General features: G+C 42.2%; 1 protein-coding gene across 17 annotated transcripts in view; it reads right to left on the minus strand.

Moving 5' to 3' along the window:
• Window positions 1-24,108, minus strand: part of FGGY (FGGY carbohydrate kinase domain containing) — a 450,202-nt gene that overhangs the window by 421,716 nt on the left and 4,378 nt on the right. For 13 of the 17 annotated variants that reach the window (XR_004485339.2, XM_049697009.1, XM_033435388.2 and 10 more), the window contains exon 2: window positions 7,799-8,013. Coding sequence is in view for 14 of the 17 variants with exons in the window: in XM_049697009.1 (XP_049552966.1) it covers window positions 7,799-7,999 (201 nt within the window). In the remaining 3 variants the exon portion in view is untranslated. Of the gene's footprint in view, window positions 1-7,798; window positions 8,014-13,770; window positions 13,900-24,108 lie in introns of those variants that run through there. The other 4 variants (XM_049696996.1, XM_004273789.3, XM_033435395.2 and 1 more) reach the window with 4 other exon arrangements.

Genomic DNA, 24,108 nt, shown 5'->3' on the forward strand with positions numbered 1-24,108 from the left:
CATATAAAATGACAGGATAAACAACTGAAAAGTTTGGATAAACTCAAATCCTCCTAAGAATTATGGTGGGAGTGACTTTCCAGTAGAAGCAAAGAAAATATTCTCTACAATCTACTTTATGAATCCCCTCGAAGACCTACAGAGTTCTATATTCTAACCATGGCCTTTCAGTCTCAAAAGTGCCGTGTCTCCATCTCTAAAACGGAAACCTATCACCAGGAACTGGAGGAATAATTGTGACATGCATTTAAACCTGATTTGGTTAGGCAGCCACTGTCATTTCCCCAGCCTTATATGGAAATGCCTTATGACCATGCTCATCATGCTTATCATGAGGACCCCCTCCACTCCCCAACCCCACCCCCATCTAAATCATCTCAGAGAGATGGCTGTCAGGGTCACACTACCCAGAAGGCCCCTGGGACTTGACCTGCTGACCTGAGGATTCTTTTTTATATGCTCATTAATGGAAGAAGAAAGCAGGCTAGTAAACTCACCCCAACAGCTTGGCATCAAGGGAATTTCCTCAGCTAGAGAGAAAGCACATTGCTCTGCTAAAGAATTTCCAGAGAAGGAGACTTCTGCAACTTCATTCGGTAACCTGGTCCATGTCTCGCAACTGTCAACTCGTAGCTATGGGGCAGCAAACAAATGTTTGGGGAAGGGATTGTGCATCGCTTTGTTCTGACTGTGGGAACCAGTTCAATTCTGCATGTGTTTTAAATCAGCAGGCTGTGCCTTATTGGGTGGGGAGACAGCGTTCCTCAGAAATCTTCCGAACTGAGAACTGGAGGGTCAGAGGCACACCTGGTTTTATCTTTGGCTGTATTTGGAGCAAGCGTCAAAGCCTGGGGCCTCACGGAATCCAGCTTGCAATAGAGTTCTATGTGGCTGGTACTGTATTCTTTTAAATCTTGATTTGAATGCCTTTGTCAGCTTTGGGGGTGTGCATGAGGTTATGAAATCCCCAGTTCCCTCAGGCCCATCACTCCCTGTTGCCTACACAATTCGATTATGCATTCAGTCAGTCAGCAAATACAATCAAGCCCCTTCTAAGGTCATGCTGTGCACTCTTCTGGGTATTTGGGAAACAATGGAAAGCAAAATATTTTTTTTAATTCCTTACTGTTTTGGAGGTTACGTTGTAAGGATATACAACAGCCAATAAACCGAAAAGATTATATCGTGTATGTACAGTATACTAGAAAGTGATGTCAGGGGGATCAGGAATGCCAGAGAAGGGGAAGGTAGTTGCTGAGAAAGTGAGATTTGAGGAAACACCTGAAGGACCTGAGGAGCTGACCCTGTAGAAAACTGCAGAAAAAAAAGTGTTTCAGGCAGAAGAACAGCCAGTGCAAAGGCCCTAAGGTGGGAATAACAACAAGGCTAATACAGCTTGTGTGGGGTGTATGTTACCTGCAAGGCCCCTGGAGGCCTTCAGCTTTACAAAATCTACTCTAGTGACCAGTAAAATGAACAAATCCAGTCCTGGTCCATTACCTACACAGCATCCTAGCTCAGGTGTGGTACTGTCCCTTGAACATAAGGTAGAGAGATAGAGGCCAAACACTGCCATTTATGTCAGTGACACCAACATTCCTCCAAGGACAGAAACTCTGACACTGCCTCTACCTCCTTCCTCTCCATCGTCACCAGGTCCTGTTCGATCTTCCTTCCAAAGTCTCTCAGTCTTGTGCCGCCTCTTTATTCCTCGGCCAACATCCTAACCCAGCCCTTCATTTAATAAAGAGATAGTATTAGGCACCTACATGTGCCACCACAGAGGACACATGCTCAACAAGAGAGACATAGCCCCAGGCCTCCCAGACCTTATGGTTCAAACAAATCTCAGCTTCCAGACCTTTATCAGAAGAAGGAAATTGCCTCCTAACTGGCATCCTTGAATTTAGTTTCTGTTCCTCCAAGCCATCCTGAATCTGTTGCTGGTCAGTCTGAAACTCAGGATGATTCTAGAAGAGCTCCCAACTGGCCTCAGAACCAGCCACCCCAGGTATGCCCCCAACACCAATTCCAGCTTCCCTTCCTCCTCCTACTGGAAACCACCTGCTCCAGCCGGGGATGACTAACTTTTCCACCTAAGCGCTTCTGTCCGTAATATTCCTCCTGAACAACCACTCTTAGTGTTCTCAAGTCTCACTTTTAACCCTACATCCTTCCTCAAGCTTTCTTCATTGATTGGGAGTAGGGAGGTCCCAATATCTTGAGCCATTCATTCTTTTTACATTTCCTGGGTCTACTATACGTTAGGACCTGGGTGAGCAAACTACAGTTCCTACCCTCCTGCAGTACAAAATCTAGTAGAAAAGACAGCTATTAATCCACAAATGGGAATTATTTTATTTTACTTCATTTATTTTGTTATGTTATTACTTGATTATAGAATGATTTTACTATTTGATATTAATCAAAAAATGAATGATTCACAAACCATGTGAAGTTCTATGAAGAAAAAGTACAAGAGATGTGAAAACACTGAGTAAAACAGGACTTAGTTGGGAGGTAACATTGGGCGAGAAACGGCTTCCTCCTTGAACAACTGCCTTTTGAACTAAGATCCAGTGCAGCACTATGCAAGGGACCTTCTGCAGTGATGGACACGCTCTGTACCCGTGCTGTCCAGCACAGCAGACACCAGCCACACGTGGCTGCCGAGCACTTGAAGCGTGGCTACTGCAATGGAGGAACCAAATTTTAAACTCTATTTAATTTTAACTAAATTTAAATGGTGACATGTGGCTAGTGACTGCTGTATCGGACAGTATGGATCTAAGGATGAATAGGAGTGAAATATGTCAACGGAAGGCAGGAAGAGTGTGCAGGAAGAAGAAAGAATGTGTGCAAAAGCCCGGCCAGAGGACAAGGGGAGCAGTGCATGTGTGGGATTATGACAGAAGGAGAATATGGGTGGAAGGCAGAGCTGAGAGAAGCATCATGAGATGAGCCAGGAGAGCAGGCTGAAACCAAACCACACAGCGCCTACAGGCCATGTTAAGGATTCTGAGTTCTATCCAAGCAGTAGTATGGGGCTACAGAAGAGCTGTAAGCAAAAGAGTGACCTGATCAAGTTAGCATTAACATATATCTATCATTCCAGCTCAAGAAGGAACACAATTGGAGAGGGGAAATGCACAGACATAGATGAGGTCAGTTACATTCCAAGGCTAATCCAGACAAAAGATGAAGGTATGTGGTGTTGGAGATGGAGGGAATGCAGAGATCTGGCCTGAGTTCAGGCTTATCACCCACTTCCTGGGTGACTTAGGGAAAGTCACTTAACTCTCTGGATTTCAGTATTTCTTTTCAATTTAACATGGGAGTAACAACCCCTCCCCTACCTACCTTGTATGACAATCAAATGGATAGGAATGTACTTTGTAAACCATAAAGGTTCTATAAATATAGGAGGTTGACATGATTGCTCAATCCCACACGGGTGACTCCGTCTTCTGCTCCTTCTCTCTCCAACCATTACTCACATAGCTGGTACAATTTAGAACAAAATGGTATTTCGTTGGCTTCATGGGTATTATTTTTTTCCATGCAACTGAACTATTTCATCCTTAGGGGCAGAGAACCTGTTGTAGCCCTCACTCCCATATATAATCTAGCGCTTAGCAAAGAGCATAGCACATAGTAGGTGCTCAATAAATATTCGCAGACTAATGACACTTGACAAATACCTGCTGGCTGAATGGTACCTCCAGCTTATTTTCTTCCTAATGGAAGCTGTTACTAGACACTACCTTGCAATGTTCTTGCCTTGTTGAGGTGATTAAGATTTGCGGCTCCAAAAAGGGATATAAACTCTTAAAATCAAGGGCGACATAAGCTCTAGGACTTGTGCGTTTCCATAGAAATTTTTAGATGTGTGGGTATCAACCCAATAAAGACTTGACAGTTTCAGGGGCAGTGGTGAGTAGAACAGAGAAGAGGATTTGGAGCCATCTCAGTAGAGGTCTACGTCTGTCTCTAATACTCATTAGTTTCAGAGCCTTAATATCCTCACGTGTCAAATAGGAAGTATGGAAAACTATGTCATAGAGTTATTGCAACATTTGAACAAGATAAGGGATGTCAGAATGTTTTCTGTTTGCTTGTTTTTAGCTCTAAGTAACACTTATTCAGCAACCATTTACTGAGCATCAAATTTGTGCCAAGCAATGTGTTAGGTGCTGTGGACACAGAGATGACACTCTCCAAGAGTTCAGCTCATGGTTAAAACAAGTCACATGGTTAAAACACAATCTGGTAAGGACCAGATACTGATACAGGTGAATACATGGGCTCTGGGGCAGCAGAGAGGGACTTCTCACCCTCTTTCTTCTGAGGCTGTCAAGGGCAGGCAGGGACTGTCAGAGGTCATCCAGGAAGGCTCCCAGGGGGAAGTAATGCTTAATCTTACTTTAAAAGGTACCCAGGAACTGGGCAGGTTAAAAAAAAGATAAGAGAAGAGCATGCCAGATAATGAAAACAACAGATATTTCACTCATTCACGTACTCAACAGACATGAATGGGGCACATTAAAGTGAGGAACTCTAAGGAAATACAGGTAAACAAGATATGACCCCTGCTCGGGGGGGCACACATTTTCCACATAAGCAGACAGCTGGGTAAAGGCACTTGTAATTCAGAATGCTTAATATAACAATCAGGATAAGTTCAAAGTTCTCCATTCAGTGCTAATTTAGAAAAAAAATTCAGGTAGCTTAATACGATTTCCAAGATGCGGGCATGTGGAATAAGATGAGGCTGAAGAGAGGGACAAAAACAGAGCAAGAGGGAGACAGCAGCAGCCCAACCCCTGACCTTGGGTGGTTTCTTTACCTCTTAACAGCTCATTTCTTCCAGCTCTAAAACAGAGTTCATAATAAATTGGTGAAGCCACTATGGAGAACAGTATGGAGGTTCTTAACTACCATATGATCCAGCAATCCCACTCTTGGGCATATATCAGAGAAAAACATGGTTCGAAAGGATACATGCACCCCAATGTTCGCTGCAGCATTATTTACAATAGCCAAGACATGGAAGCAACCTACATGACCATCAACAGAGGAATGGATAAAGAAGATGTGGTACATATATACAATGGAACATTACTCAGCCATAAAAGAGAATGAAATAATGCCATTTGCAGCAACATGGACATTATCATACTAAGTGAACTAAGCCAGACAGAGGACGAATATCATATAATATTGCTTGTATGTGGAATCTAAAAAAAAAGATACAAATGAACTTAGATACAAAATAGAACTAGACCTACAAACACAGAAAACAAACTTATGGATACCAAAAGGAAAAGGGTAGGGGGATAAATCAGGAGTTTGGGATTAACGTATACACACTACTATATATAAAACAGATAACCAACAAGGACCTACTGTATAGCACAGGGAACTCTACTCAATATTTTTTAATAACCAATAAGACAAAAGAATCCGAAAAAAATAGTACACCTGAAAGTAACACAACATTGTAAATCAACTATATTTCAGGTTTTTTTTTTTAAAAAAAGAGGCTGTTGTGTGGATAAAATGAAGTGATTGGTATAAAGTGTTCAGCATGGTACCTGGAACATAATCAGTGCCCAAGAAATGTTAGCTGCCATCATCATCATCATATTGTTACTGTTGTTCTTATTGTTTTCATTAACTTGACTAAGGGGAAAGCGTCTGAGGCAATGTGAGCAACTCAGGGAAAAGGAAGCAGTAAGTACAACTGCTCTCAAACTCTTGACTTCCTTAAGTCCTTGAGAAAGACAAGACAGGTCGGGATGTATTTTATGTCACCCCTTGCCCCAGACCATTGCTTCTCAAAATCTTACATGGAAAGAACCCTAACGACAAAAGGAGTGAATATTCCCATGAGGTGCCTCCCTTACTGACATTGACTTTTCAGTATTTCATCTTAGAAATTCACTCTCCTCCATAATCTACTCATTTCTGTTATTGTCATCATCATCGCCATAGGAATCATAGTGCTTACTCATTTCCAGGCACTGTTACGACATTTTATATGTATTAACTCATTTAATCCTCACAGGGACCCAATGCAGATAGGTACAGTCATCATTCCATTTTACAGATGATGAAACTCAAGCAAGACACCGTAAGTAACTTGTCCAAGATGACAAGCTAATAAATGTTGAAACTGGGATGTCAATCCAGGCAGTCTGGCTCCAGAATCTGTGCTCTCTGGTGTGTTACCTCTCTAATATAAACATGCTCCCCTCCTTCAACCTCACATAGCAATATAGCTGTGAGTAGGTGTGTCATGTTTATATGGCTTCTGACATGCAGCCACATGGCCATACCCCATGCGAGGGGAACAGCCTAAGACCCAATAGCTTTATCCAGGTTTGCTACAGAGAGACATCCTCGCTAAGGACAAATGCCCAGAGCACTCACGTGGCTAATGGGGTGCAAGCAGATGATGAGGTGGCTGCCACCGGGAGATGATTAAAAAATCCAACATTAAACCAAGCTGTACTTAGAGCAGACCTGTTTTTAAAGTAGCTTTTCATCAGGGGATAAAATTTTTTCTTGACAATTTCCTTAATGGCAAGAAATGCTATATGTTGGAAGAACAAAGGAGACCCAAGGGCAAAGAGTAGAAGATTCTCACCAAGGTGGGGCTGGGACGGGGCGGGGGAGGGAGGAGGAAAATTAAACAGGCAGAAGAGAAGATGTGCCCCCCTTTTATTCCTATATAATAATGCTCCAGTGCCTCCCACCCCCACCTTCTCTCCCTGCCTTCTTCTCCAGGGGCACTAACATCAGCCCAGAGCTCATTAAAGTTTAAACAGACTGATCAATACAGACAGAATGGTGAATTGTCCATCTGCAAATTACCAAGCCCTTCATGAATATTTAAGGAACTAAACTAGGAACAGGGAGAAGAGAGAACCCAGGACTTTATTTTTCCCTCTGGAAAAAACTACAAAAGCATCTCTGTCGTTCCTGATCATCAGGATGTAAAACCAGTCAAGTGAAACTAAAAGGGAACAATTCTCAACCAGCATCACTCCTTTTCCCAAGCCAGCAAGCTGACCGCAAACCAAGGCCACTCAAGATAAATGTCTACCTGGCACAACTCAGAGATGCACTAGTCTTGCCTGACTTCCTTCCTTTCTCAGAACCCACCGTGTTCTCAGGCCACTGCGCCTTTGCACATGCAGTTCCCTCTGAACAAAATGAGGTTCCCCTCATTTGTCCACTTGGAAGGCAGGAGAGTCCAGTGACTAAGGGTGCAGCACTGGAGTCAGACTGCCTTTCCTACTTACTAACTGCATGAACTTGAGTAAGTTACCTAATCTTTCTATGCCTTTGTTTCCTCCTCAATAAAATGAGGGTACCTTTATAGGGTCGTTGTGAGGATTCGACTGCATAATGCATGTTAACATGTTTTACACAGCACTGGGCACACCTGAGGGCGCAGTAGAGGTCATCTATGGTTATCAGTGACGTCTTCACATTCGGTCACATCTGACTGAATCCTCTGTCTACATGTTCTGCATCCTCCATCCTGTCTACCTGGAGCCCCTCAGTGTTGGCCCCTTCCTCAGCTCTAGCCACAGTCACTTTGCTCCCAGCACATATCATGTTACATCCCAGCTGTCTGTTGGTCTCTGCCATAGACCATGAGCTCCCTAAAGGCAAAGCCTGTGTCTAAAGTTACCCCGACGTTGTCCCTGGCACCAGATGGACACACTATACACACTCAGCAGGTGGGAGCAGGGGAACACATGTGAGAACGCGAGAGTTGAGGCCATACCTTTGTGACGATGCAGCACGCAACCCAGATGTCCTCGGAGGACTGCTCGTGGTGGTTGAACTGAGGCTCCCACTGGTTGATTGGCTGGTCTGCGAAAGCCAAGAGGATACCCCTCTGGTCCACCAGAGCTGCACGGACACTGCCTGTCCCCACGTCCACACCCACGTAGTAGCTCCCGAGTTCCTGATCTCCGCCGAGCATTGCCGTCCCTCCACCTGCGGGGATCAAGGGCAAAACCACGTGAAGACCAAGTGGGTCTGCAAAGCCAAGCATGGGACAACTTGAAAGTGGAAATGAAGGGATGCAGCTGATGAACTGGTAGCCATTGATTATTTATTCATCCAACAAAACATTCATTGTTGCCAGTGTGCTAACAGGCACTGAGCTAGGTAGTGGGTGAACAGACAGGCATGGCCTCAGATATGGAGTTTCTGTTCTTGGAAGGGAGTCAGATGGTGAGGATTTACGAACTGCATTAATTATTCAAGCAAAGTCCTGACACTGGGTGAAAAGTGCTATGAGGATAAATAAAGGGGGTTATAGAGCTGAGAATCTGGAGGCAATAGATATGCATTTTCTTCTCGGTGAATTTGAATCGAAACAAGGACAATGCCCATGGCGCTGAAAAGGAACCTCATCTGCCCAGGCGGCCATTCATTCAAAAAACTATCTACTGAGCACCTATTATGTGCCAACAAGCACTGTAAAAAGTACATACAGCCCCTCTACTCACTACGACTCTACAAGGTGAGACTATTTTTTTTCTTCCAGTTTTATTGAGATATAATTGACATAGAGCACTGTATAAGTTTAAGGTGTACAGCATAATGATTTGGCTTTCATACATTAAGAAGTGATTATCACAATAAGCTTAGTGAATATCTATCATCTCATAGAGATTTAAAAGTAAAGAAACAGAAAAACAAATTTGTGTGATGAGGTATCTTAGGATTTACTCTCTTAACTTTCATATATAAATACAGCAGCGTTCATTCTATGTATCACGTTGCACATTATATTCCTAGCATTTAGTTATCTTATAACCAGAAGTTTGTACCTTTTGACTGCCTTCATCCAATTCCCCTCTCCCCCGAAGGTGAGTATAGTTAAAAATCTATTTTACAGGTGACTAAGATGAGACGCCAAGAGATATGTAACTTTTCTCTTAATGCTAGGTCCACACACTTAAGAACAGTAAATGCACATTGATGCACTTTATACTGATGGGCAAATAGGTCTCTGAGAAGTTAAAAGATTTAGCCAGCACCACTCAACAGCAGCCTGGACCCGAGGTCCCACATCTGTCTCACGTCCCTTCCTTTCCTTCTTAGCAGCTTGCGATACAGGTTTGGAGAAGAGGCAAATATACTGCAGCAGTGTCAGGAAGTGACTGGGAATTGGGAAGGAGCCTCGAGGGAGACAGGATCAGGAACTTGTTAAACAATCTGTTTTCTTTACAGACCCCTTGCGAGTTACAAGGAAATCTGACCAGAGAACACTCAGGAATTCCTTGGCCTGCACTGTGGCTCTGAGTCCCTCTGGTCAGATTAGCCCCCATGACACAGACATCTCACAGAGGCTTTCATTTTCCAGATTGGCCTTTTAAAGAATAAGAACAAGCCCCCAAGATACCCATGCTGGTGAACATGCTACAACTCCCCAGGTGAGCTCGGGGCGGCCTCAGCGCCCAGAGTCTCATTTCAACCGCAGCAGCGCTCTGCACCCTTCCACTTCAAAAAGGTAATGTTTCCTTGGCAAGGTCACACCTGGGAATTCTAAAATGAAGTCAGCCAGCAGATGTTCCATTACAGCTTCCTGGCTATTTATCCCAGTCAAAAACAGCTTCATTACAAGTGATAGCTTCTGACTTGATCACGAAGATTTCCCAGAGGTGTGTGGCCCCCTTTGGTTCACGGGCAGGTGTAGAGGCCAATGGGGAATCTGTAGTTAAGAACATGTGCTACCTCCGTCTGAGCTTCAGAGAACAACTCCCAGGCTCCAGCCTAAGTGCCTTCTCATCTCCTTGCCCGTATGACCAGTGGCACCAGTTTTCAAACCATGCATTCCTTCAAGCATCCAAAAGGGATATCTTTCCTTCAAGCCATTACTCGGAAAAACTGAAATAAAACAGATCAAAGCAGAGCTGCTCTGTTTGAAGCAAAGATCACCCTTGCCTGGCCCTCTAGCCTGCCCCCAGCAATCGCTCTGCTGGGTCCTTCCTCAGGACTCAGGATGGCTGAAAACCACTGGCTGAGGCCCTCTGCACGGCATCCCAGGCCCTCCAGGAGCTGCCCTCTGCCTGCTGTCCAGCCACATCCACCTCCGTCCTGCCCATTCTCACACCAAGCTCCAGACATCCTGAACCCCTCGCAGGACCGCAGGTGTACCGCACTGCTACAGGACTGTCTCCCCTCGTGCTTCTCTTCCCTTGCTACCTCCCTCCTCTCTTGTGTGCCTGCTGACTTCCATTTCAAGATCGAGCTAAACCACCACCTCTTCAGGAAAGACTGCCTTGCCTCTCTCCATGCCCTGCTGCCACCAGAGTACTGTGCCCCTACTTTCTTTGCCAACTTTTTGAAGACCACTCTGACTGTGAATTTTTTGTTTCTGTGTCCGTCTCCCTTACTGGCCTGAACCTGAAGAAAGGAACTGATTGATTTCTGGATCCCAAGCTCCTACAGTTTCTATATCCCCAAACCAGTACAGTGTCTGGTACATAACTGGTTTTCAATAAACGTTTACGGAATGAACACCTAGATCAGTGAATCCACAGAAAACAAGGATGAACAGGTTCCGGCTTTAATGCTTTAATAGTTGGATTCCTAGGTTTGTACGTATCTGCACTAGTGTTTTTCCTTGATTCTAATCTCTGTATGCTTCATCCATCCAATTAACAAATATTTATTGGATGCTTACAACTACATTTTATTAATTCGGAGACACTCATTTTTTTCACATTTAGCTTCTTCAAAATTAGTGACTGGGCAACCAATGGCATCTTACGACTGATCAGTAGCATGTTCTTTCCTTCTTAGTGGTACATGAAATAATGACGCATTTTGCAATCAATGACTGATATTCAAAGAAATGCGGATTGTGCCAGGCACCCTGCTAAGAGCTGAGGATACAGTGAAGGACAAAACGGGACAGTGCCATGGCTCAGATCTTCCTCGGTCTCTTTATCTGCAAAGAGGAGGAAGCCTGACCGGGCTCGCTGTTCCACCTCCCCGAACTGACCACATACACATCCTCTTGCTGTACTCGGGGTTCCTTCTCTTAGCTTCCCCCTGTCACCACTTGGAAGGGCCCAGGGATGCTGCTCCCCAACACTGATCCTGACAAGCCAACAACTCTCTGTCCTTGGCTAGAACTGTCCAAGATTATTCTAAACACTGGAGGGAGAAACAAGGGGAAAAACACAGGAAATGAAGAATCTATACAAACATTCTGGATTACACAGACCTGGCCAGCCATCATCCAGGCTTCTCTGTACTCCTGCCAGCGCCAGTGACAAAACAGTCCCCCAGGGGGCTGGCCCAGCTCCTCAGGCCTGGCTCCCTCACTTTTGACTGTCTTCCTCTACAAGGAATTCCTCATCTTACCACCCACTACCCAGACATCCTGATTTACCTCCAATAAAATCCAAAGAGGCAGATTTCCACTCTGCAGCTGACTCAGGGCTTCCCCCAGCTCTGGGTTTTGGACCCATCTCTTGGCTAAACAGGAAAGAGCCCATCCTTTGGGAGAACCACCACCACCACCCCACCCCCCCGCCCACACACACACACTCGTATGGACAGTGGAGCTTTGCCATTAGACATTAACTCCAGTGCTGCCTGGACCACAGCTGTATCCCCAGTGTTAGCCCAGTGCCTGGCACATAGCACGAACTCACCAAGTCTCTGAGTCTCAGTGGACACCTTTAAAACCTATCTTCAGGGAAATAATAAAAGGTACAAATGTACTGTGTATCCGATGCTTTGCTAAGCAGCTTGCTTACATTCTTAATCCACTTTTTATCCTGACGTCAACCCCTGAGGATAATTACTGTTAATCATCCCCATTTTACTGATGAGGAAAACGAGTCCTAGACTAGTTAATAACTTGCTCCAGTATGTCATATAACTCGCAAGTGATGGAGTTGAGAGCAATCTCATTCCCTCTGGCTCCCAAATCCCTAACCATTCTCAGGATGATATACTGCCTGATACCCTCCATTTACTAAATGCCCATTTGCCAAGGACTCTGCTAGGTATTCCTGCCTACTCTGTCTACAACTGGCTAACTCAGAACTCAGGCTGACCACCTTCAGAGACTGACCCTTCCTCAACACCAGGTGGCCTCTCTCTGGCAAACTACCCATTTCTAGACCATTTAACTGAGACATCAGTTGGGAAGAGAGTCAAACCCACAGGAACAAGGGCATCTTACCCTCCCTGCACTGTTCGCACAGACCTCCCAGTTCATGTTTTTGTAAGAAATAGATCCTAATTAAATATTTCAAGTTCACCATGTTTCCCATTACTATAGTTTTAAGTGATCTCTTTATGATTGTTTCCACACCTGGACCCTGAAAGAAGGGAAACAAAGAAGTTCAAGCCCTTAGGCAGCTTCGCTGAAACTCAACCCTGTGAGTTATAAAAACTCTGCCAGAGGAGTTTCTGCAACTCAGATTCCTTGTCTCCCCTTTCTGTGCCCTTTGTTCCTGGGTCATAGGTACTCTTGGCTGTGCCCTAGACTCCAAACAGTATTCCAGTCCCTCTTGGCCTCAAGAAATAAAGTAACTGCAAAGTGGAAAACATGATTCCCTTTTCCAATTTGTATTTTTTAAAAAGGATTAGGATCCTCCCGCATGCCTGGCACTTTTACACATTTGTTCATATCTTCTGACTGAAACCCAGTCAAGCTGGCAACCCTATCACCATTTTATACATTGGTGGGATGGGGAAATTTGCCCTTAGTACCACAAACAGCAAACAACAGCAGCACCTGCATTTGAACCCTGGCCTCTTAAGGCAAGTTTAGGGCTCTTTCTACACACCAACCTAAAAGTGAAAACCAAATCCTTCAAAAACTTCTTCAATATCAACATCAACAACAAAGGCAGCAACAACTAGCATTTATTAAGCTCTGCTCTGCAAACCGCCCACCTGATCTTGTGATTTCACTTCACCTTTGTAACAATCCCGTGTGGTTGGCACTATGAGCCCATTTTCCAGTTTAGGAGATTGAGGTTCTCAGCAATAAAGCTATTTAACGTCATAGAGCACAAAACCAGAGGAGCTGGGACTCCAGGCCAGGACGGTATGGCTCCAGAGCCCAATGGATGAATGCTGAGAGTCAGAACATTAGTCCCAATTCATTCATTTCAGTCAAAGATAAATTCTCTAAAAACAAAAACAACTAATAGGGAATATAGGGAGGCTGGTCAGACGGAGAAATAAGGACATAGATTGTGAAGGCCAAGGCAAAGAAAAGCTACAGGGAGAAATTCAAGCTGGCTGCACACACGTCCCGAGCCTTACCTAACTTTTCAGTCTACAGGAGGCTCTGAAGGGCAGAAACAGCCTCCGAGCCAAGTCCCCAGCGCAGACTGGACTGGCTTTTAGCCCCTGTTCACCATCAAAAGACTGCTCTTATGGTAAATATGTATGCGGTTCATTAAATAATAGCCTTTACAGATATTATTAGAAATGTGCCACAGAAAACCACAGGCTTCATGGCTGATTCTTTAACAAACATGCAAGCTGCTCAAAGGCAACGTGAGAAAAGGAAAGAGGGTCACAGACACGGGAGGCTGTTCTCTGCACAACTATCCCAGAGATATTAAGGGGTCATGCTCAAATACCAGTGCTGAAAACCAACCTTCGGGGATTATTCTCTTGTATTTTCCTCCTTCTCTTCCCCTAAGTGACCAAAGACCGGTAACAATGTTTCCTAAGACTACAAGGCTCCAAAGTGGATGAGCTTACCTGCAGTCCTATTTCTCAAAGGGCCACTCCTCCAGGACTGACTTGGAAACAGTGTCTGCACATACAGCGTCCCAGGGACCTGGGAGGGAGCTCAATATCCTCTCTTGACTTTGATCTTTGGTCTTGGCTGGGAGCTCAAGTACAGGAGACCCACACAATTTTTTTTTTATTTAGTTATATTGCAATCAGGGGGTTGGGAGGTTTGGGAAGAAAAAGATAAGCAATGAGTACATGGTCAACTTTAGTCTCCTTGACAGAAGGAACTAAATACCACTTTAAACAATGCGCACATGCTCTAAGATGGAGAGAAAGTTCGGGATGGGAAGGAAAGCGCTAATCTGGCAATAATATCTGGTTCTCCACTGGCTTTACCAAAAATACTCATAGGAGAAAATGTACAGCTTCTTGACAGGTACTTCTCTGAAAGTGAAAGGCTGTCTCCTGCAGCTCCAATCTCATTGTATTCTTTGAACAATGAACTAGGATTGTATAACCGAAGTGCCCAGCACAGTGCCTGATATATGGTACATGCTCAGTAAACGGCAGCAACTATTAGGACTATTAACATGTGCCAACCTTCCCTTTTCACCATCAAATCACCTCTGGATATCTGCAATTACTTAATATGCATGATCTATACCTAGGTATTCTCACCATGTCTAACAGCTCAAATTCCAGTAAACAAATGTTAAGTGCTTTTTCTGTGCCAGGACACTAGGAATAGGAAGCTGAAAAATATATCATTTCTGATTTTAAAGAGCTGACAATTTAATGTAAGAAGCTGGTTTTTGAAAGTCAAATGGTGATGCCTCAAGTTATGCCTTGCTGATGTACTTCAAGCTCAACCTAATGCACCTGGTAATATTACACATGGCAGTAAGGGGCTCCAGATTGCCATCGGAATCTCAGCTATACTCTTGAAGCCAAGCATCTTATTCCAACTCCACCTTTCTCTGCAGAATACAGAGACGTTAGCTGGTAAAAGAAGCACCAGTTTATTGTTTTCATCACTGTTCCAATCATTGGATCAGAAACCCAGTATTTTTCAGGATGTTGAGGATCTGCATGCTTTGGACTGAGCCCATTTTTAAAGACAAATACGCGGTGACTGGGGGAGGGATGTGTTATTAAATCAGACAGAAGAACGGCTGGCTGTCCTTTTAAATGCAAAGATGGATTCCAACAGGCAGAAAAGGCAAAACTCCCCAAATCCTCATGCCTGCCTCACAATGTGGCAGCCACAGGGATCAACTCTGAGGCAGTCCTGGATGGTGGCCAAAACCCACCACCCTCCAAGAGCCACACAGGCAACAGCACAACAGCTGACGCAAAGAAAACACAAACCCCAACCATGTTGAGGCCAAATGCACAGTATAGGCCCTAACGAAATCATGGATGGAAAATCTGACGCATCAAAGGACATCCCCAAACTCCAAAAACAAACATCACCTCAAAGCAGATTAAACTTTGAGTCTCCCATGTCCCCTTCCATAAAACCTTGCTTACGCTCTCTTCTCTTCAATACTTGTGAGCCAATAAAGCAGCTCCTGACTTGTTAAAATGCCTTCCAAGCCCTTTAATAGCCCTACCAAGCTATTCTCTTTGCAGAGAAAGGGAGAAGGGGGCCCACATTTATGACACCCACCCTTCCCTCATTTACAGGGGAGGACACTCAAATCCTGAGAGGAGTGATACCCGGCGGATGGTCATGACGCCTGGAGAGGAAGAAGGCTGTACTCAAATTCATGTTTGCCTAAGCCAGAGCAGGACTCTTATCCATCCCTGAAATGACTTGGCATTCCTTCCCTAACCAAGCTGCTTTCATCCTGGACACACTCAGAACACAATTACAAGTCTGTTCATCCTGTGAAAACTTCTCAGACACTCAACCATCAGAAACGCCCCCTCCATGCTCTGATTAATAACCACCACCTATGTCACTATAAATGCTACTGTGAGAAACATTAGATATTAACTGAGAATGTTCTGGCCCCCTACTTCCTTCTACCTGGAGACAAGCACAGCGTGTGTCATGCAGTAATAGGGGAATTCCTGGGCTGTGAGGGAGGGAGAAATTATTAATGTATAAAATAGTCAAATACCTTTTGAAATAAAAAGCCTCTAAAAACTCTCCGTCCCTGGAGAGTTCTAGAAGCACCATCAGCAAGCCTCTCTTGTGTGTAAAGCACTGCACCCCTTCCCAGGTCAATCATCCTCCTTGACCCAGAGCCCCATTCCCACAGACACATGCACGGAGGGGAGAAGAAAGATGGGGTCTATCTTTCACAAACCCAATTCACAGCCTGAATTCACTAAAAGCCAAAGCCTGAATCTGACGGCCTCTTACTCTCATGCCAGGACCCTGGAAGCAGAAAAGTGGCAGAACAGACACACAGAGAGCCAGGGCTGGTGTCCTGATTCTAAATGCAAAGTTATTATAGTTTAACCCCATAAGCCAATTACAAAGCTATGCGCATAACAGGGAAAATTACAGGCAAACTTAGTGATTTTTTATTGTTAAGTGGACTCTTTGTAATACATGAATTCCTACCTCTCTTGGAGTTCTGAACAATTTGTTAAATATATATGTAGTTTATCTCCCTCTTTCACTTTCTTCTCCAAGAGGCTGCTGTTGATTTGTTGACATAATTAACTATAAAATAATATTCTACAGAACTAATCAGACCTTCAAAGCAATATCATTATCATTAGCATATTGGCCCAAATCCACAGCTTTTCTCAGAAAGTCACTCAAATAAAAACAACAGAAGAACCCACCAACCTTGATGACTGCTGTCAGACGTCAGTAAATTCAGGAAGGGCTCAGGGCAGTACAGTATTAGGTAGAGCAACAAAATCCAGTCCCTGCACCATCTTGCAAAATTCCTCCCCTGAAGACAGCGCCCAGCCTGAGGCTGGCTGAGGCCTCTGGTCTAGTCTTGTGTTTACCTGTTTATCAAGAATGGCCAGGTGGCTTCAAGGCCCAGGGTGAAAGGCCTAAAGAATGAGTTACTGGAAGATTATTGGACAGCTTGCCCCTCCAGAAACACGCCCTGTTAAAATTGCCAAGAACTACACCGTAAGTTTAAACACCATCAGTACTACCTCTGACCAAAGTAAGGCCCAAGTTCTTTCTTTGGCCCACAAGGCCCTCAAAGCTACGGCTCTGCCTGTGCCTCTCACCTTACCTCCCTGCCTCCTCCCTGACTGCAACCCCTGAGGCTCCAACTCTACAAAGCTACTAGCAATCCCTCAAATGAAGGTTTGGTGCCTCTGTTCATACTGTTCTCTCCTCCTTGTGATGGAGGAAATAAAAACTTGCAGTTCATAGAAAAAGACATACAATGCATACATGTTAACCTTTAGCCTCACAAATAATGGAGGGAAATGCAAATCAAAAGAATACTGAGATATAATTGTACACCTTAAAATATGGGAAGAAAATGAAAATGCTAGTACCCATCTTTGGCAAGAGTTTGGGGAAAAAGGCAGTTTCAGACACTTTTAGTGGGAGAATAATTGGTTCAACCTCCTTTCTGTTTTCAAAATCTACCCTTTTACCCAAGAGTCGAACTTCTAAGCATTTAAGATTGGCTCATCTAAAAGATGTATACAAAAATGTCCATTTCAACTTTCTTTTTTTTAAAGGCAAGGGCACACTCACAAAAACCCTGGAAACAAATTCAATGTTTATTTATAGGGGAATTGCTAAAACTGATACAGAAGCAGCTGTTAAAAACAATGAAAAGCTAAAGAAAATTGCTAATTATATGTTATTAAGTAAAAATGCAAGTTCTTAGACACCATAGTATGAACGCATTTGTATTAACTCTGTAAAGAGGAAAAGCAACAGTGGTTCTCAAACTGTGATCTCCAGAGGAGCAGCAACAGCATCGCCAGGGAACATGTTAGAAATGCAAATTCGGGCTTCCCTGGTGGCGCAGTGGTTGAGAGTCCGCCTGCCGATGCAGGGGACACGGGTTCGTGCCCCAGTCCGGGAAGATCCCACATGCCGTGGAGCGGCTGGGCCCGTGAGCCATGGCTGCTGAGCCTGCGCCTCCGGAGCCTGTGCTCCGCAACGGGAGAGGCCACAGCAGTGAGGGCCCGCGTACCGCAAAAAAAAAAAAAAAAAAGAAAGAAAGAAATGCAAATTCTCAGGCTCCAGCCCAGATCTACTGATTCAGAAACTCTGGGGAGTGCGGCTCACATCTGCCAGGCTACCCTGACAGATGCTAAAGGTTGAGAACCACTGTATTGTATAAGGACCTAACATACAAAACTTCTGGAAGAATATGCAAAAGCCTGCTTACTGCAGTGACATCTAGGAAAAAGAAATGCGGTGGAAGCTTGAAGGGCAATTTTTAACTTCCCCTCTCTGTGCTGTTTGAATTTTCACAATACGCAGCTAGTACTATAAGAAGAAGAAAGGTCCTCGTACTGAGTTGAATTCTACTTTATATGGCTTCCACCCTCTAGTCCTCATTTTTATCCCACGGGATCAGCCACCTAACCTCCTTTGGGAGAGCTATGCCTTCAAACATTTTAAGATGACTCTCACGACCTCCTGAGTTTTCTTTCCTCTTTGCTATATACTTTTAGCTCCTATAACCCCTCCATGCCGTGGCTTTTCCTAAAATAAAGAGGGAGGAAGAAGGGATACGGGGCACTTGGTACATTTAACAAGAATGATCTTCAGATACCCATGTTCCCACATGATGCTGTGTGGAGATGAGGGAAGCTGGGCTAGTAGCCCACCGTGAGCACACAGCAGGTCTTCTCTACCTTCCTGGAGGCCCCCTAGATGCAACACATGTTGGGACAAATCAGTAGCCCATCCAGCCCAATACCCAATCTCAGACACTAACATCAGAACAACTTGTTCAGGAGAAAAGGGAAGGGGACCTGGGGTGTCTTCACAAAGTGCCTTTGAAGGTGGGCTTTGAGGTAGCCCTCTTAAAATACCCTACTCTTCCTTTAATAGGTCCCTAGAAATCAGCATTATCTATTAATATGTCCTGTCAATAGGTACCTTCACATGAATCGCAATGTTTCTCAAACTCATATTTTGTGCCAACCCTCGTCTTGGATCAACAGATTTTGCGTGAGCATTTTCTCTCTTCCAGGACTGGTACTAGTGACTTAGTAGACAGCTTTGCTGATCCTCCCAACAACTTTGGAGGGTCCACAACCCAGAGATGGGGTAACTTTGGAGGGTCCACAACCCAGAGATAGGGTAACTAAGGTTCTGTGCATTTAGGTCACTTGCCCAATGTCACAGAGTCGGTAAAAAACAGAGAGGGTCTTCAACCCCATGCTCTGTCCACTATGTCACATGATGATTTAAAACAGCCGACCAATAGCCACACTCTAATATCAAAGCTGGCCACATAATTCTACAATCCCAGAATGTGGTAAACTACATTGAGTTTGGTGTATATAAATCATGCTTGATTTTATAATTTGCCTTCTCAACTTTCATCCCCCATAGCTGACCAGAAACTGAGTCCTTTCTTAATCTCTTCATCCCATGGCCAGTGAAGCAGAATTCAAGATACTCAGCTCTCAGCCTGGTCTGCAACAGATTTCAGTGTAACTCAGCCCAAAATCCAGATTGCCCAAGGGACTGGCAACACATACGTTTAGTCTGAATGATTTCTACTTTATTTTTCCACTCTGCCTAAACCCAGCCCACACACACAGCACTGCATATGTACCTGCTGTATGAACTCTGCTTCATTTTGTCATCCATGTTGTTAAGAACTTTCTAAATAATTTAAGTTGATGAAGGGGTTATAGGACCTCCAGGGTCCTATATAAATCCCTTCCTCATAACCTCAAATAGTCCCTTTTAAAATTTTCTTCAAAAATTCCAGTTGAGGACCTCCACTTCTAGCCAAGATGGAGTAACAGGCACCATATTTACCTTCCCACCTAAAACAACTAAAATAATGAATACAGGAAACAAAGGTTCTCGGGACACTGGACATCAGGCAAAAAACTACAGTAATCTCAAAGAGATGGGGAAAAAATGAGGTATCCTAAAACTGCTCAAGTTTAATGCCTGGGACAGAAGACACAGAAGAGGAAATCCATACCAAGCCCTGCAGTTTCCCAAATTGAGGAGCCAGAGCTAGAGGTCTAAGTAGAGCAAGGAGGCTAGAATTCTTGGGACAAAGTACAAGACAGGAGAGAGATGCACAGGAGGGTGTGCTCCTGAAGTATTCAGGAGAGTACCAATCACTGTATGTATGTGAGGAAACTATCTGAGCCAGAAGCACTCAAAAGGATCACAGAGAACAATCAGTGGATTTCACACAGGGCCATGAATAGTGCCTATTCAGACCAGCCAGTGTGGAAAACCTCATAATTAACAGGGCATGGGGTAGAGTACACAGAAGGGTTTTACCTCAGCAGTGAAGAAGAATTAGCCCTACTCAACAAAGCTTAAAGCAAGACTCAAAAGGATAGAACTGTTTCCAAATAACTTACTCATGCCCCAAAACAAAGCTCAAGTGTATTTATAGAAATACAAAAAATATCTAGCACTGAAAAGGGTAAAATACATAATGTCTGATATTCAACCAAAAATTACCAGGCATGCAGAGAAGCAGGAAAATACTACTAAAATGAGAAACATCAGTGGACACTGACCTAGAATTGACACATTTGATAGAACTAGTAGACACATATTAAAACAGCTATCATACCTGAATTTCATATGTTCAAAAAGCTAAAGGAAAGAGTGAACTTAAAAGTTCACACATGCAAGATTTCAAAAAAGACTCAAGTGGAAATTCTAGAAATGAAAACTAAAATGTTTGAGATGAAAAGTTAACTATATGAGATTAGATAACACAGAAGATTAGTAACCTTCAAGACACAGTAATAGAAGCTATCTAAAATATAACAAAGAGAAAAAAAGATTTTGAAAAAATAAACAGAGCATCAGTGAGCTGTGGAAAAATGTCAAGTGGCCTAATATATGTGAAATGGGAATACCTGAAAGAGAGAACAAAGAAGGGACCAGGAGAAATATATGAGACATAATGGACACAAATTTTCCAAATCTGATGAAAACTATAAACCCATATAATCAAGAATATCAATGAACCCCAAGCACAAGAAATATAAAGAAAACTAAACCAAGAAACATCATAATTAAATTGTTCAAAACCAATGATAAAGAGAAAAACTTAAAAGCAGTCAGGGTGGGGGGTGGCAGATTACGCAAAAAAGAAAAATAACCCATGAGAATGACAATGGATTTCTTATCAGAAATAATGCAAGCTATGAGACAGTAGAGCAAGATCTTTGAAGGACTAAAAGAAAAAAACTTTATATCTAGAATTCTTTACGCTGTGAAAAAATCTTTCAAAACTAAAGCTGAAATAAAGATTTTATCAGACATACCAAAAATGACATACTAAAATTCACCACCAGCAGAACTGCACCACAAGAAGTGGGGAAAAATAATATCACATGGAAATCTGGATCCATAAAATGCAAGGAAGAGCATAAAGGTAACTATGTGGTACATATAAAGACTTCTAAATATTTTTTGAATGTCTTAAAAAGAGAGTTGCTTAAAACTAAAATAATAACCGTGTATTGTGGGGTTTAAAACATATATGGAAGTAAAATATACAACATGAAATAGCAGTAGCACAAAGGCTATGAGACAAGAATTAGAAATACATTGTTATATGGTTTTATATTACATATGAAGTGGTATAATACCACTTGAAAGTTGACTCTGATAAATTAAAGATGTACACTATAAACCTTAAAGCAACCACTAAAATAATATCTGAAAAAAGGATATGCCTAATTAGCCAATAAAGGGGGAAAATGGAATTTAAAAAAATTAATCTAAAAGAAGACAAAAAAAGAGAGAAAAGAGACCAAGAAACAGATGGAACAAATAGAAAAAAAAAGCAAGATGATATGTTTAAAACAAACCACATGAATTGCATTATATATAGTCTAAACACCCTAATTAAAAAGCAGAGATTGTTAGGCCTTGCTTTGTTACGCAGTCTAACTATATGCTGCCTATAAGAAGCCCACTTTAAATATAAGGAGACAAATAGGTTAAAAAGCAGAAGGAAGAAAAGATGTACCATAAAAGAGCAATCAAAAGAAAGCTGAAGTTTGCTGTATTAACATAACATTAAGTAGATTTTAAAGCAAAAATATTATCAGGAATAATGATTAAGTAGCTATCAGAGCAAAACATATCATCAGAAATTATGAAATAATAAAGGGGATGATTCACCAAGATGACCTAAAAATCCTAAATATTAACGCACATAATAACAGAGCATCAGAATACATAAAGCAAAATCTGATAGAACTGCAAGGAGAAATGCATATGTCTACAATTATCATGAGAGAATTAAATATGTCACTCAATAATTGGTAGAACAGATAGACAGAAAATCAGCAAGTATATAAAACATTAAGAGTAGTCAATGAAGCTGCCTAATTGACATGTAAAAAGCACTCTACCCAACAGGAGGAGACTACACATTCTTTTCAAGTGTACGCGGAACATTTACCAAGACAGACCACATTCTGAGCCATGAAACAAGTCTCAAAAAGTTAAAAGGATTCAAGTCATACCAAGTACTCTCTGTGACTACAGCGGAATTAAAAGTCAATAATAGTTAGATATGTGGAACATCCTCAAATATTTGGAAACTGAATAACACACTTCTATATAACCATAGGTCAAAAAGACATTAAAAACAACTAGAAAGTATATTCACTGAATGAAAATAAAAACAGCAAAAGTTGTGGGATGCAGTTGAAGCAATACTTAGAAATTTACAGCATCAAATGCCTATCTTAGAAAAGTCTCAAGTAAATGACCTTAATTTCCACCTTAATAAATTAGAAAGAAATGAGTAAGAGGAGCCCAAAGTTAACAGAAGAAAGGAAATAATAAATTTTAGAGCAGAAATCAGTAAGTTAAAAAAGAAAAGGAAAACAATAAAGAAAATAAATGAAACCAAAAGCTGGTTCTTTGAGATGATCAATAATATTAATAAATTTCTGGCCAGAATGATCAAGAAAATAAAGAGAAAAGAGACAAATAACCAGTCTTAGGAATGAGGAGATGAAATTACAACAGATTCTATAAATATTAAAATGATAATAAGGGGATATTATGAGCAACTTAGATGATATCTACAAATTCCTTGAAATACACAAACTATCAAACCTCATTCAAGGAGAAACAGATAATCTGAATAGTCCTATATTATTAAATCAGTTGACTTCTCCTTCTCCCCCATAAAAAAACTCCAAGCCCAATGGCTTCACTGATGAATTCTACTAGATATTTAAGAAAAGAAATAATAGCAATTCTACACAAATTCTTACAGAAAACTGAAAAGAAGGAAATACTTGCCTGTTCATTCTATGAGGCCCGAATTATCTTGATAACAAAACTTAAAATACAAGGAAAGAAACTATATCAATACCCATCATTAACACAGATGCAAATATTCTTAAAATTTTAGCAAATAGAACAGAATCCAACAAAATATTAAAAGGATAATATAGGTCCTGGGATTTATCTCAGGAATACAAAGTTAATTTAACATTCCCCCCCCAAAAATGAATGTAATTAATCATATTAAGAGTCTGAAAAATGATGATCTCAATAGTTACAGAAAAAAGCAACTGACAAAATACAATACCCATTCTTCATTTAAAAAAAACAAAGAAAAAAACGTTTCAGCAAAGATGGAATAGAATGGAACTTCCTAAAACCCTTTCAGCAAAGATGGAATAGAATGGAACTTCCTAAACCTGATAAAGAGCTTCTACAAAAAATATACAACTAACATCATAAATCATAATGCTGAAGATATGAATGCTTTTCCCTAAGCTCAGGAACAAGGCAAGACATTTGCTCTCATCACTTCTACACAACACTGAGTGGAGATTCTAGCCAGCGCACTATAGCAAGAAAAATAAAAGACATCCTCATTGAAAGGAAGAAGTAAAACTGTCTTTATTCACAGATAACATGATCACATAAAGAATCTGATGGTACCCACAAAAAATCTATCAGAGCTAATAAGTCAGTTAGCAAGATGGCAGGATACATGATCAATATATAAGTAGTAACAAACAATTGAAAGTTGAAACCTAAGAAGACAATACTGTTTACAATAGCATCAAAAAATGTGAAATACCTACAGATAACCTGACAAAGACCCATCTACTGAAAGCTAAAAGACGCTGCTGAGAGAAATTAAGGAAGACCTAAATAAATGAACAGATATACTGTGTCCATGGGTCAGAAAACTCAATATTTAAGAAGTCAAT

The sequence above is a fragment of the Orcinus orca genome, chromosome 1 (genome assembly GCF_937001465.1).
Source record: "Orcinus orca chromosome 1, mOrcOrc1.1, whole genome shotgun sequence".
Taxonomy (NCBI): Eukaryota; Metazoa; Chordata; class Mammalia; order Artiodactyla; family Delphinidae; genus Orcinus; species Orcinus orca.